General features: G+C 43.8%; 2 protein-coding genes across 3 annotated transcripts; both read left to right on the top strand.

Annotated features, from left to right (window-relative positions):
- The first annotated feature begins 472 nt into the window (after positions 1-472).
- Positions 473-8,507, top strand: LOC9268582 (nodulin homeobox). 2 transcript variants are annotated; one of them, XM_015784831.3, is made up of 17 exons: positions 473-799; positions 1,673-1,804; positions 1,870-2,025; positions 2,330-2,413; positions 2,517-2,642; positions 3,610-3,825; positions 4,232-4,363; positions 4,491-4,586; positions 4,689-4,850; positions 4,965-5,256; positions 5,343-5,465; positions 5,562-5,634; positions 5,811-5,871; positions 6,228-6,338; positions 6,429-6,902; positions 6,982-7,016; positions 7,569-8,507. In XM_015784831.3, exons 2-17 carry the CDS (start codon positions 1,679-1,681, stop codon positions 8,125-8,127), a joined length of 2,826 nt encoding a protein of 941 aa, XP_015640317.1. In that variant the 5' UTR covers positions 473-799; positions 1,673-1,678; the 3' UTR covers positions 8,128-8,507. The 2 variants fall into 2 exon arrangements, with proteins under 2 accessions (XP_015640317.1, XP_015640319.1); XM_015784833.3 differs by having other exon boundaries at positions 668-799; positions 1,679-1,804.
- Positions 8,508-10,121: 1,614 nt separating this feature from the next.
- Positions 10,122-11,587, top strand: LOC9270327 (leucine-rich repeat extensin-like protein 6). The gene has a single exon (XM_026025842.2). It carries the CDS (start codon positions 10,293-10,295, stop codon positions 11,499-11,501), a length of 1,209 nt encoding a protein of 402 aa, XP_025881627.1. The 5' UTR covers positions 10,122-10,292; the 3' UTR covers positions 11,502-11,587.
- The last annotated feature ends 256 nt before the right edge of the window (positions 11,588-11,843 follow it).

An 11,843-nucleotide genomic window follows, 5' to 3' on the forward strand; every position in this document is an offset into this window, starting at 1 on the left:
ATCCTTAACCCTGACAGCTATAGCTAATATGGACAATAGCCAAGTATTAGATTACACACGTTTTCCCATAAGCTATCTTTTAAGTTTTTTAACTAATTTTTTTTCTGTCTCATTTCAATTCACACTCAATCAATTCTCTTGCATGGCATGGGAAGCATGGGAGAAGAGTGGTTGCAACTAGATTTGGACGACAAATAAGCCGTAAGGTTTCGATTCATGTGCTGTAGCTGGTGACGGAAGATATTTCCTACTTTATATCTCTTTCCATCTAGAATGATGCATACACGGACAATATTATCGCCCGCCTACTGACTACGCTCTACTTTTCTTTGTCCTTGGAGAATTTGGTGTCGTAGTTTTTAGGTAGGATTCTTCTGTAATATAGAAGACGCCGCCGTATTACGGAGAACTATTTTGGTGTAAAGAAAAAATAAATTAATTACAAATAAGTTCCTGGACAAAGGACCAAACTGAAAAAAGGACACACTCTACTGTTCGCCAACCGCACCTCTATACTCTCCCTCTCTTACGGCGGCCGGGGCGGAGGAACGGCCGGCCATCTTCCGCCGCCTCGCCTCGCCTCGCCTCGCCCCCCCGCGCGCGCCGCCGGCGAACAAACCCGGGAGGCGCGGCGCCGACGGCCACCTCTCCTCCACAACCCCCCACCCTAGCCTCCTCCTTCCCACCCCGTTCCCCCGCGGTCTGCTGCCCCCGTCGCGCGCACGTCGGAGAGGCGGCGGCGTGGAGCCCGGCCTCATCCCACCGCCAGCCCTCCATCGCGGCTCGAATCGAGCCGAAGGTATTGTTACTCCGTCGCTGCTCTTCACCTGGCGCGGGCGTAGATTGGAGATCCGTCCCGGTTTGGGTTGCTCTCTCTCCCTCTCTCCCTCCCTGCGAGTTATGCATCCGGATTCTTATTCTGGGATTTGGCCTTTGTTTTGATGCGTGGAGGAGGAGTTGAATCCTCCTAGATCCATTGCTAGTCGAGTGATTCGAGTCCGCTCTGCTGTTCGGTGCACTGTAGCATCAATCATGGCCGACGATTCTGGGAAGGAGCAGAAGGGGAAGTGGGATACAAGGATTTTTTTAGGTTTTCCGTTCCATGGCTGCATGCTTGCGTTCCTAACACGAGTTGCGTTGCATTGAACTGATCCAACATGTTTGCTGTATGAACTCGTTTTGGGCGGCTTCACTGCACACGCAGAGCCCGCTCAGGCGCTCATTAGTAGTTAACCGATTTAAGAACATAATAGAAGGGAAATATATAAGATGTTGCGTTATGTTCAAGGCCAGGAGAAATGAGGTTCAACTTTTGGCTGTTTCACGGTGACCTTTGCTGCATTCTGATTGTCTGACACAATTCTAGGCTGAATCCAGACCAGTCAAATATAGGTTTGGCAGATAAAGGTTGGCCCATTTTTGCACTAGATGTTATTCAACTCTGCTTTAGGCCTTCAACTGTACACACACACACACGCGGCAAATGTGTCTCGAAATAGTCGTTACACGGGGAATCTGTTCATTTCGTTAGAAAATCTTTAAATGCCATGGCTTGCATATTGGTTAAATGATTACTTCTATCATTTCCCTGAGCCCACAATGCTCTTTTTCACTCCTGTGCAAACTAGTGTGGATACTTCTCTAACTAAAAAATTCTCATTTTGTTTCTTAGGTTCAGATGATAGACATGGTGTCAGTTATTGAGGAGCTCAGTGGGCTAACTTCTAGAGAACTTGGAGAGATGCTGAAGGAGTCAGAGAACTTTGTCTTGCAGGAGAAGACAGAAGATGGTGGTACAAAGCAGGTGTGTATGTATAATATTTGTTGTCATTTGAGTTTCTTTTCCCTGACATACATTTCTCTTCGTAGGTGGACATGGAAAAGCTTGTGTCCTCGCTTCCTCTTCACCTTCTTGCTGTATGTTTGGAACTTGAAAGAGGTTCAGATTTAGCGTATGTCCTCCGTGGTATGCGCTTCTTGCATAGTTTGTCTGAGCTATCAGCTCGCCACACTAGGCTGGAGCAGGTTTACTTCTTTCAATATTTCACTCAAGCCTCCCCATTTTATCCACAAATAATTCATTTTTTTTCTTTTGAATCACGATACGCTTTGAGCATTCTTTTTCTTTCATCTCTGTATTGTTTTATATCTCTGTATTGTTTTTGTTCCCTAGTGTTGTGAACTAAATGCAATGCAACTCTTTTTTTTTGTCCATCTTTAGTCATTGCTAAGTTTAATCAAGTCCAATTTGTTTATTGATTTCATTTTACTCTCTGTTAAAATTGAACTGGCTGATGAGTGTTGAGAAACACATGTTTATTTATTGCAGGTTCTTCTCGATGATGTGAAATTATCTGAACAAGTCATGGACCTGATATTTTTTGTGCTATCTATTCTTTCCCACTGGAAGAAGGTTCGGCAAGTGCCACCAAATTATATATTGAGTTCTATGTACTGTTTTTTTTAAGATTATCATTTCATACTAATTTATGGTGGCAGCTATTGTTTTAAATTAGGAAAATCATCTTGGTGTTTCTCCTTTTATACACTCATCACTTGTAGCAGCCAGTCTTCATCTGTTGACAAGTTACTTTTCATCTCAGTGGCATGAACTTGTTCATATTCTGCTTGCACATCCAAAGGTAACACATGTTAATTTAGAATATGTTTAACTTAGTTGTCTTTTCATGCCTAAACGAAAGCATGATAAGTAACCTCCAGAATTTTGTGATGACTTTAAAATTAACCTTGAAATATCATTGATTTTTAATGCTGTTTTACCTTGCTTTAATTGTACCTGAATCCTTTATTATTTTCTATTTTTATCCTCCTTACCGGCTTGTCTATAATAGTCTCTCTGTGGTGCAAGATGATTTTGTACATGATAATGCCCTGTTATTTTTGGTTTTATCGTTATGAGTTATGACAAAATAGAGCCGGCAACATGATTTGGGATGTGAGCCCTTATTGTTTTAAGGTCAAATCAAAATTCATCTGAACATTTTACCCTGTCCTGACATGGCATTTTGTGGTTTAAATCATCTATCAGCGATAAATCTCCATGTAATTTTGTGTACAGCCTACTGTATCAGAAAGCCATGCTCTGTCAAATGCAACTTTTGCTGTGTTTACTTTAAAGTTTCTGTTCTAACATATAATTAGCACACCAATATATTTTTTCCTTTGAGCATTACCACTGTTCAAACTTGTATATTTCTTTGTTTGGGGCATTTGATTGCAGGGATACATCTTTTGCATCATTATATCATTTCATAAGATAGTGTATTACTTCAGCTATCCTATTGTTTTCCTTGAAGCAAAAATACAAAGTCCATACTAAAGTTTTAGTGACTTGTGCCCATTGCATATTTTTCTTGTACTGTAATAATATTTGACTGAATTATGTCACTCTTGTGTTTATAGATGACAATTAGAAAGATTACTTAAAAAGAAAAAAAAAAGAGCACTGGGTTACTATTGCAAATTCTTTGATCATGATTCACGAATGTTTGCCAGATTGCCAGCAATACATGGATTTGACAGTTAGGCAATTATTCTTCGTTGTTTTTATCTCTTTATCTATCTTAATGTTTGATGTTTCATGGTCAGGTTGATATCTTTATGGATGTTGCCTTTGATAGCCTGCATGATGATGTGAGGTCACTGAGTCACAGGTTGTCAACATTGAGCACCAATACCTTTCCTGTTGGCCCTTTTGACTCACGACTCACACACTTCATCTGCCAACAGTGTGAAGCATCATTGCAGTTTCTTTTGTTACTGTGCCAGCAGAAGTTGTTCCGAGATCGTATTTTAAAAAACAAGGTCTCAGATATGCTTACAAATCCTGTTTCCTTTTATCTTTGGTATCACTGTTGATTAAAAAATATTTAATTGGATATTCTCTTCCCTTCATGACATATCAACATATACATGTTATATCATACTGATTTGATGAGAAAAATGTGTGTACCTTGAGGACTGTTTATTTGTTCCTCGAATGCAGTGTTCCATTAGTTTACATGCTTTGCTCTTGTTCCACAAAACAGATCAGTCTAGACTAGCCTCGTTCAAGAGACATGTTTTATGTTTTTTTTTGAGCCCACGTGTCTGTGTATTCCTATAAATTATGAGTACTAGCGTCAAATCTGCAATTTGTTACTATATATTATTACATTTGATGTGTTGGAACTTGGAAGCTAGATCTGAAGTAACCTCTTTCTTAACGCAGGAACTCTCTAGGAATGGAGGTATTCTGTCACTCTCTCGATCTATATTGAAGTTAGGTGTTCCAGAGTGTCTGAAGGGATCAATTGATATTGCTGCTTCCATGTCCAGATTGAAGGCTAAGATTCTTTCTATTGTAAGTTGGTCATGAGCCATGACTCAAGATTGCACTTCGTATAAATAATTAAATAGAGTGCTACTATATTTACTGTTTGCACAGTACCGAGTTACTAACTAAATCCTTGGTGCAAAACAAATGCTAGTTGCTCCAACTTTGTGAAGCTGAAACTGTTTCTTACCTTGATGAAGTCGCCACTTCACCAAAGAGTATGCAACTAGGGCAAACCTTGGCACTAGAGGTTAGTTCTACCAGGGATGATCGCAAACTTTGAAATGTTACCGACTCTGCTACCCGTGGATTTTTTTTTCAGTTACTGACAAAATTCTTATGTCACATGCAGGTTCTTGATTTGCTGAAGACTGCGTTTGGAAGAAAACAAAAACTTACCTTGGATTCTCACGATAAGAGTTACCCTATGGGTTCTGTGCTTATCAGTGCGTTGCGTCTAGTTGATGTCTTTTCTGATGATTCAAACTTCAGATCTTCATTTATAACTAATACTGTAAGAGTAACTATTTCTACCTTGATCTATTTTTAGTTTTTACCATTGAGCAACTGAAAATTTCCAGCAAATATAATGTTTTATTCAAGTCCCTTTTGTTCATCTCCTTTGCAGATTCCATTTCTGACCCAAATTTTGGCTATTCCTCATGATGAGTTTGTCTCAAACTGGTGCTCTGTTAATCTGCCAGTGATAGAAGAAGACGCTAATCTTGATTATGATCCATTTGGTGCAGCTGAGCTGGCACTGGCAGCTGCTGGTAATAAGTTAACTGAAGCTAAAGCAAACTATTCTTGCCCTTTTCGCCCTATCAGTATGCCTTCTATAGCATATGCGCAGACAAGAACATCATGTGTGGTGAAAATAATAGCAAATTTGCATGTTTTTGTCCCAAACATATGCGAAGGTCAGAGCTTTTTCTCTCCTGCTACAAATTGCTAAGTTGCTATGTTGATTTGTTGTTAAAAGCAAGTTCCACTGTCATGTTAGCAGAGCAAGAAAGAGACCTTTTTCTTCAGAAATTTCAGAAGTACTTGGTATCAGGGAATCCTAGATCATCAGTTGATCATCCAGCATCAGCTGATCTCAAGGCCACTACAGTTTGCAGAAACTTGGGTAAAGTGGCTTATACTTTTATCCAATTTTGTGGTTATGTTTATGACTTTATTCATTATACTTCATGTGTAAACCTCTTTTTTGTGGGTTTTGCAGGATCTTTGTCTGAGTATGCTAGATCGTTAATTCCTAATAACTTGTTAAACGAGGAAGATGTGCAATTGTTAAGGTAGTTAAGCGTTTTTGACTTGTCATGTTTCTTAGTGTACAAACTGTGTTACAAATTTTTTGTTTAATGCCTAATTTTGTGGGTCAACATTTGGTTTTAATTTGTTGCGCGCTGCATATAGTTTTGAAACACTTTTACTGATATTTCTGCAAAATGTGTTTTTTTCCTATTTGCAGTGAATTTGCTTATAAGTTACAAACTTGGTGTAAATCACATGTTGGACAGAGTACATCCCAGGTTTGTTTGCTTTTCACAGTAATTATAGAATCATAGTAGCCACCTACATATCCAAGCATTTTGCTTAGGGTGCTTGGTTCCCTGCTCCTCCTTGAGGGATAACTACAAATTTCATTTCCAACAAAATAATGGTTCAACTGTTCAAGTACATCACTTGCACTCTGTCTCTGTGCAAGCTTTTTTAATGAACAATATTCAATACTATAGCCAATTTTTTTGTATGGTAGGTGATAGGTGCAACTTGTGTATAAATTAGAAAAATAGCTTTGACCCTTGCATCAGATGGTCAATTCATACTTCTAGCAATCTAGTTGAAATCGAAATGTTGGACGTGACCTCATTCTGGGATGTTTTAGGCAGTAAAGATTGATCCGTCATCAGAAAGCAAGGAAGACTTTAAGCCACTGCAGCATCCCTTGATACCAAGTACTGTTGTTCCAGATTCCAGTATAAATAACCTTCCGAAGGTAGGTTTGTTCAGTTGTTCACTATGTTGAGTATAATATATTAGCCATTGACTTGGTAATTCATCTGATCCCAACAAAAATGATGTGCAGAACATGGAAGAGCCTACACCAACAAACATGGAAGAGCCTGCACCAACACCCTCAACAAAGCAAGAGGGAAATGCCAGGGATGAGACTCCTAGAAGCACTGTCGCTTTAAATGGTGGGTTCCTGCAGAATTCAGTCGGCCAGGACTTAGTCCATCTTGGTGTGGCGAGAACTAGTTCAGGCTTTCTAGGGGGAGGTACCAGTACAAGTACAGGATCCCTGCGCTGCAAAATGGATCTTGATCCTGCATCCAGCAGTATGGACCATTTCAAAACACCAGATAGAAAAGAAAGTGGTCTTCAGGATGATGAGAAAGGAGACACTCACATGTATGATGAGAGACAACCTAAGAGAAGGAAGCGAACCATTATGAATGATAGGCAAATAAACGAAATCGAGAAGGCTCTTATTGATGAGCCTGAGATGCATAAGAATGCTGCTTTACTGCAGGCATGGTCAGAGAAGTTAAGTGGGCAGGTATAGTCCTTCACCTGGCCATTCTTCTGTTAGATCAAAATATTTTATATACTTCTCATTCATGAAAATGTGTTTTCAGGGCTCGGAGATTACGTCATCTCAGCTAAAGAATTGGTAACACTGAAGCTATCTTTGTTATTCTTTTTCCTTAGCAATTTAGCATTACTTGTATGGGAACATATCCTGTGCACACAAGCCTTCTCATCTACACAGCGTGCAGACCAACTAACAAATTTCACAAAAATATCTAGAAAAAATTGTACAAGTATTTCCAATAGTATTACACTTATGTATAAAGTCTTAACTTCAAATTCATTATATCTTAGCTGTAACCAAAAAAAAAAAAAATCTAACAGTTTTGAGAGTATAAATCTGTTAGAAATTTGTCTTTTTTGTTGCTACCTATATATAATGAATTTGAAGATGAGACTTTACACATAGATGCAATACTACTAGAAGTACATGTGCAATGTTTTGTAGAATTTTTGGTGATATGTTTTAGTTGGTGTGCACGGTGTGTATACGAGAGGACTTGTGTGCAGAGCATAAGTTTCCTGCTTGTATACCATAACTGACGTTTTGTTCATCAAGTTCATACTTCACTTCTGTACTGTTTTTACTTCTCAGTCCATAGCTTACTTATGACAAACCTTCTTTAAATTCTAGGCTGAACAACAGAAAAGCTAAGCTTGCTCGTATTGCGAAAGAAAGAGGAGTACTATCTGAGGGTGAGAACGCAGATAAGCCATCTACGCCAGCTACTCCCCACCACTGTGACTCCTCAGAAAGTGCTGGCGAGGAGAGCTACTTGCCACCTGCGAGGGTCATGAGTGCTCTAGGCATATCCAAGGGCAGCAGATTTGTGAGCCCAGATGGCAATGAGACAACATCACAGGCAGAATTCAATCAAAATATCATGCTTAGCCGCCCTTTCACAAGATCATTCTCATTTGAACCTGGCCGTCTTGTTTCGCTCATTGATAATGATGGGAAGGAGGTTGGCAGGGGAAAGATCTTCCAAGTTGAGGGGAGACTGCAAGGGAAGGCCCTGACAGATACTCGCGTTTGCATCGTTGATGTTATTGAGCTCAAGATTGAGAAATGGCGGGAGCTACCTCATCCCTCGGAAGCATCAGGAAGAACATTCCAAGAGGCAGAATCAAGGAACGGTGGTGTGATGAGGGTCGCGTGGGATGTCATCAGACTATCTCCAGTGGTTCAGTAAGTCGAACTTTTCTTTGCAATGCGTAGAAAGACGCTGTGACACCAAGAAAGTACAAGAAGTAAAAAGAAGTTTAATTTAGGATCAGAAAATCGTGAATCTTCCGGAGCAGTTTGTACTAAGTCGCCGCCCTGACTGATGACTGTTGTATCCATCGATCGAATGCTGGACTTGTTTAGGATGAAGTACATCCTAATTTACAAAATTATGTTATTCTGCTTATGCTAGGTGCAACAAATTCAAGTAGCTGGTGTTGACCATGAGATTTTTTTTTTCAGTATTCATAGACCTCACTTGTTAGCTGTCGCTATATGCTAAGGACAAAGGTTTCTTAAGATGGACAAAGGTTCATATGCTAAGGACAAAGGTTTCTTAAGGACAAATGTTTCTTGCCAAGGACCTCACTTGTTATGTGTTGGTGGTTGCTCAGGAGCGGCAACATGTACACCACAGAATATTTCAGATCCTTTGTCCATTGAGATATTAGAAAACATTAAGATGGAATTCTTCATCAGGGATTGCAACCTCGCATGATCAGGAAACCGCTCTTCCTACTCCTGCCACGCCCTTAATTTAGCACACGTCACTTCAGTATGCCAAATCTCTGTTAGGTAGATCTTAGATTTTTCTCGGTTAGTCCAAAGTTTTTCTGTTTCAGATAATTGCATTAGTGCATGATGCAGCTACAATGCATGCATTGTCCCTGTTCGCCCCAGATGCAGTGGCAGCGTGCTAGCTCCTCTGGCTTGATAAAAACTGGTGACAATAAGGTCTTGAACATCCTTTGTCTGGGCGTACAACTCACTCGTTGGACTGCGCCACATCCAGGACACACTTCTGACCATACAGCTACTGTCACGTGTTTTTTTTATTTCAGCCCCTACTTATTTTTTGTCCGCCTCTATAAGATTTTTTATTATAAAATCAAGTGTAACTTTTATATTGTAAACCTTGAGAAAGAGATAGAACTACACATATACCCTCAACATCTCAGTGGACCCACTTGTCAGCCTACATATATCTTTCCCCACCCTCCATCCGAATCCTCGAGCTCAAATCCGCACACCGCCGCCTCTGACCGCATCCACGCTCCGGTGTCCACCTCTAATCGTTTATACTTCGATACTGCTATAGGCATCAAGCTGGTAGTATGGCACTCGGTGCCCACTAGGGGAGTTGCCAAATTTAGCGATAAGCTGGCCATTATCGCCATCGATGTGATCGCACACACTTAGTAGATCGCTACTTTCCTCTCCGGTGGTTTCTTAACGTTCCATCTTTCCTCGTCTCCGGTGGTTGTCGTGCTCATCCTCCCCTCCCTAATCCCGGTAGATCTCGGCGTTTCACTTGACAAGGCTATTGCCCAACAAAGACAACGTCAGTCGTCACAGCATAGCTGAGCTGCTGAACACTGCGCTTTGACGTGGTACGGCAAAGGCACTTGCCATGTTGTGGCGTTGTGCACATCCTTAGTATTACTAGAAGTTGCTCTTTCTGTAATGAAAGATTTAGGTATGCAAAACGATATGAACTCTTAAACTATTATAAATTGAACTTAAAAAATCATGTCCAAACCAAAGTGTTCATGACACTAAAGAAAGCTGAAAACAACAAAACTCCAAGTTAGAGCACCCGCAATGGTAAAGTAAGATGCTCTCTATAAAACATGTACATCTCAGTAATAGACTAGATTAATAGTAAACCAACTCAATAGTATGTCTACATGGGTATCTATAGCTTTCTAATCCATTGCCTTGTTTTTCTCTATAGACTATCTCTAGATTAGTAGATAACTTTGTTCTCTCTCTTCATTTAATCTCTTTCAAGTAAGAAAATATGCTGACATGGATCTCTTATAGGGAGCCTATAGATAACCATTGCGGGTGTCCTTACAATTACACAGCCTAGTTTCACGCTTCACACACTTCCATGGGTAACGAAGTACAGAAGCCCTACAGCAGAGAGCGCCCGGACATGGAGCCCCAGTTCCAGTTGTCGCTGATGAGAGCACAAGAAATCAATCAATCAAAGCATGCAAAGCAACACAGTCACTCTGTCCTCTCTCCATCAATCAATGCTCACCCAGCTCACCTCACCTCACTCTCCTGCTCCTCCTCTTCACTCGCTTCGCCTCCGTCTCGTCGCGATCCCACCTGAAAACTCTCGCCATGACCACCGACCTCCTCCTCCTCCTGCTGCTTCTGTCGTCATCCCGCCTCGCCCTCGCCGCCGCGTTCGGCGTCTGGATCAATGGCGCCGCCTCCTCGTCGCCGCAGAGCCAGGAGTACGAGGCGCTGCAGGCGCTGAAGGCGGCGGTGGTGGAGGACCCGCGCGGCGCGCTGGCGTCGTGGCAGGGGCCCAACGTGTGCGCGTACAGGGGGGTGTACTGCTCGGCGCCGCCCGACGACGCCGCCGCGTCGGGCGCGGTGGTCGCCGGCATCGACCTCAACCGCGCCAACCTGAGGGGGACGCTCCCGGCGGCGGTGTCCCTCCTCGCCCACCTCACGTTCCTCCACCTCAACAGCAACCGCCTCGCCGGCCAGCCCCCCGACTCGCTCCGCGACCTCCAGTACCTCACCGAGCTCGACCTCAGCAACAACCTCTTCTCCGGCCCGTTCCCGGCGGCGGCGCTGCTCATCCCGTCGCTCGTCTACCTCGACCTCCGCTTCAACGCCTTCTCCGGCGGGATCCCCGCCGAGGCCTTCGCCAAGAGCAGCCTCGACGCGCTCTTCCTCAACAACAACCAGTTCGACGGCGAGATCCCGGAGACGCTCTGGTCGTCTCCGGCGACGGTGATCACGCTCGCGAACAACCGCCTCACCGGCCCCGTCCCGTCGGCGTACGGCTACGGCGGCCGCGTCCGGGAGGTGCTGTTCCTCAACAACAAGCTCACCGGCTGCATTCCGGAGGAGCTCGGGTTCTTGCCCACCATCGAGGTGCTCGACCTGAGCTACAACTCGCTCTCCGGCCACCTCCCGCCCACGCTGTCCTGCCTCGCCGGCATCGAGGTGCTCAACATCGCGCACAACCAGTTCACCGGCGAGCTCCCGGACCTCGTCTGCGACCTCAAGCGGATCACCAACCTGTCCGTCTCCTTCAACTTCTTCTCCGGCATCAGCCAGCACTGCAACCGCCTCGCCGGCCGCAGCGTGTTCGACTTCGTCGGCAACTGCGTCCCCGGCCGCGGCCTGCAGCGCCCGCCGCCGGAGTGCGACGGCGGCCCGGGCGACGGCGGCCTCAGCTGCCTGCGCAGCATCCCCGTCACCCGCCCCGTCCCCTGCGCCCAGGCCTCCGTCTCCGTCGGCGTCGGCGTCATCGTCGGCGGCGCGATGCCATCGTTCGGCGCCGGCGGCGTGGTCACGGTCACCGTGCCATGAACGAACGATCAACCGATTAAACTGTATTTTTTGTTCTCCCTCTTTTTTTTTGTCCACGAAATTTAATCCCATGGACCATTAGCCCATTGCCATCTCATCACTAATTACTAATCAATCGATTGGCTGCTTAAGAATTCGAGTGGCTAATTAAGAACATTTTTGGCTTTTGAGCTGGAGGGAGAGAGGTGTTAATGGCGCCATGAATACGAGGGGTGGCGCCAACTGCTAACGACTTCCTCCTCACCCCGTGCAGCCGCGGCCATGTGATGTGCTGCTGCAGCTGCACAGCTTGCAGAAATGCAGTGTACTGCTGTACTGTTTACCTGCTTACTACTCCTGCCC

The sequence above is a fragment of the Oryza sativa genome, chromosome 5 (assembly GCF_034140825.1).
Source record: "Oryza sativa Japonica Group chromosome 5, ASM3414082v1".
NCBI classification, from domain to species: domain Eukaryota; kingdom Viridiplantae; phylum Streptophyta; class Magnoliopsida; order Poales; family Poaceae; genus Oryza; species Oryza sativa.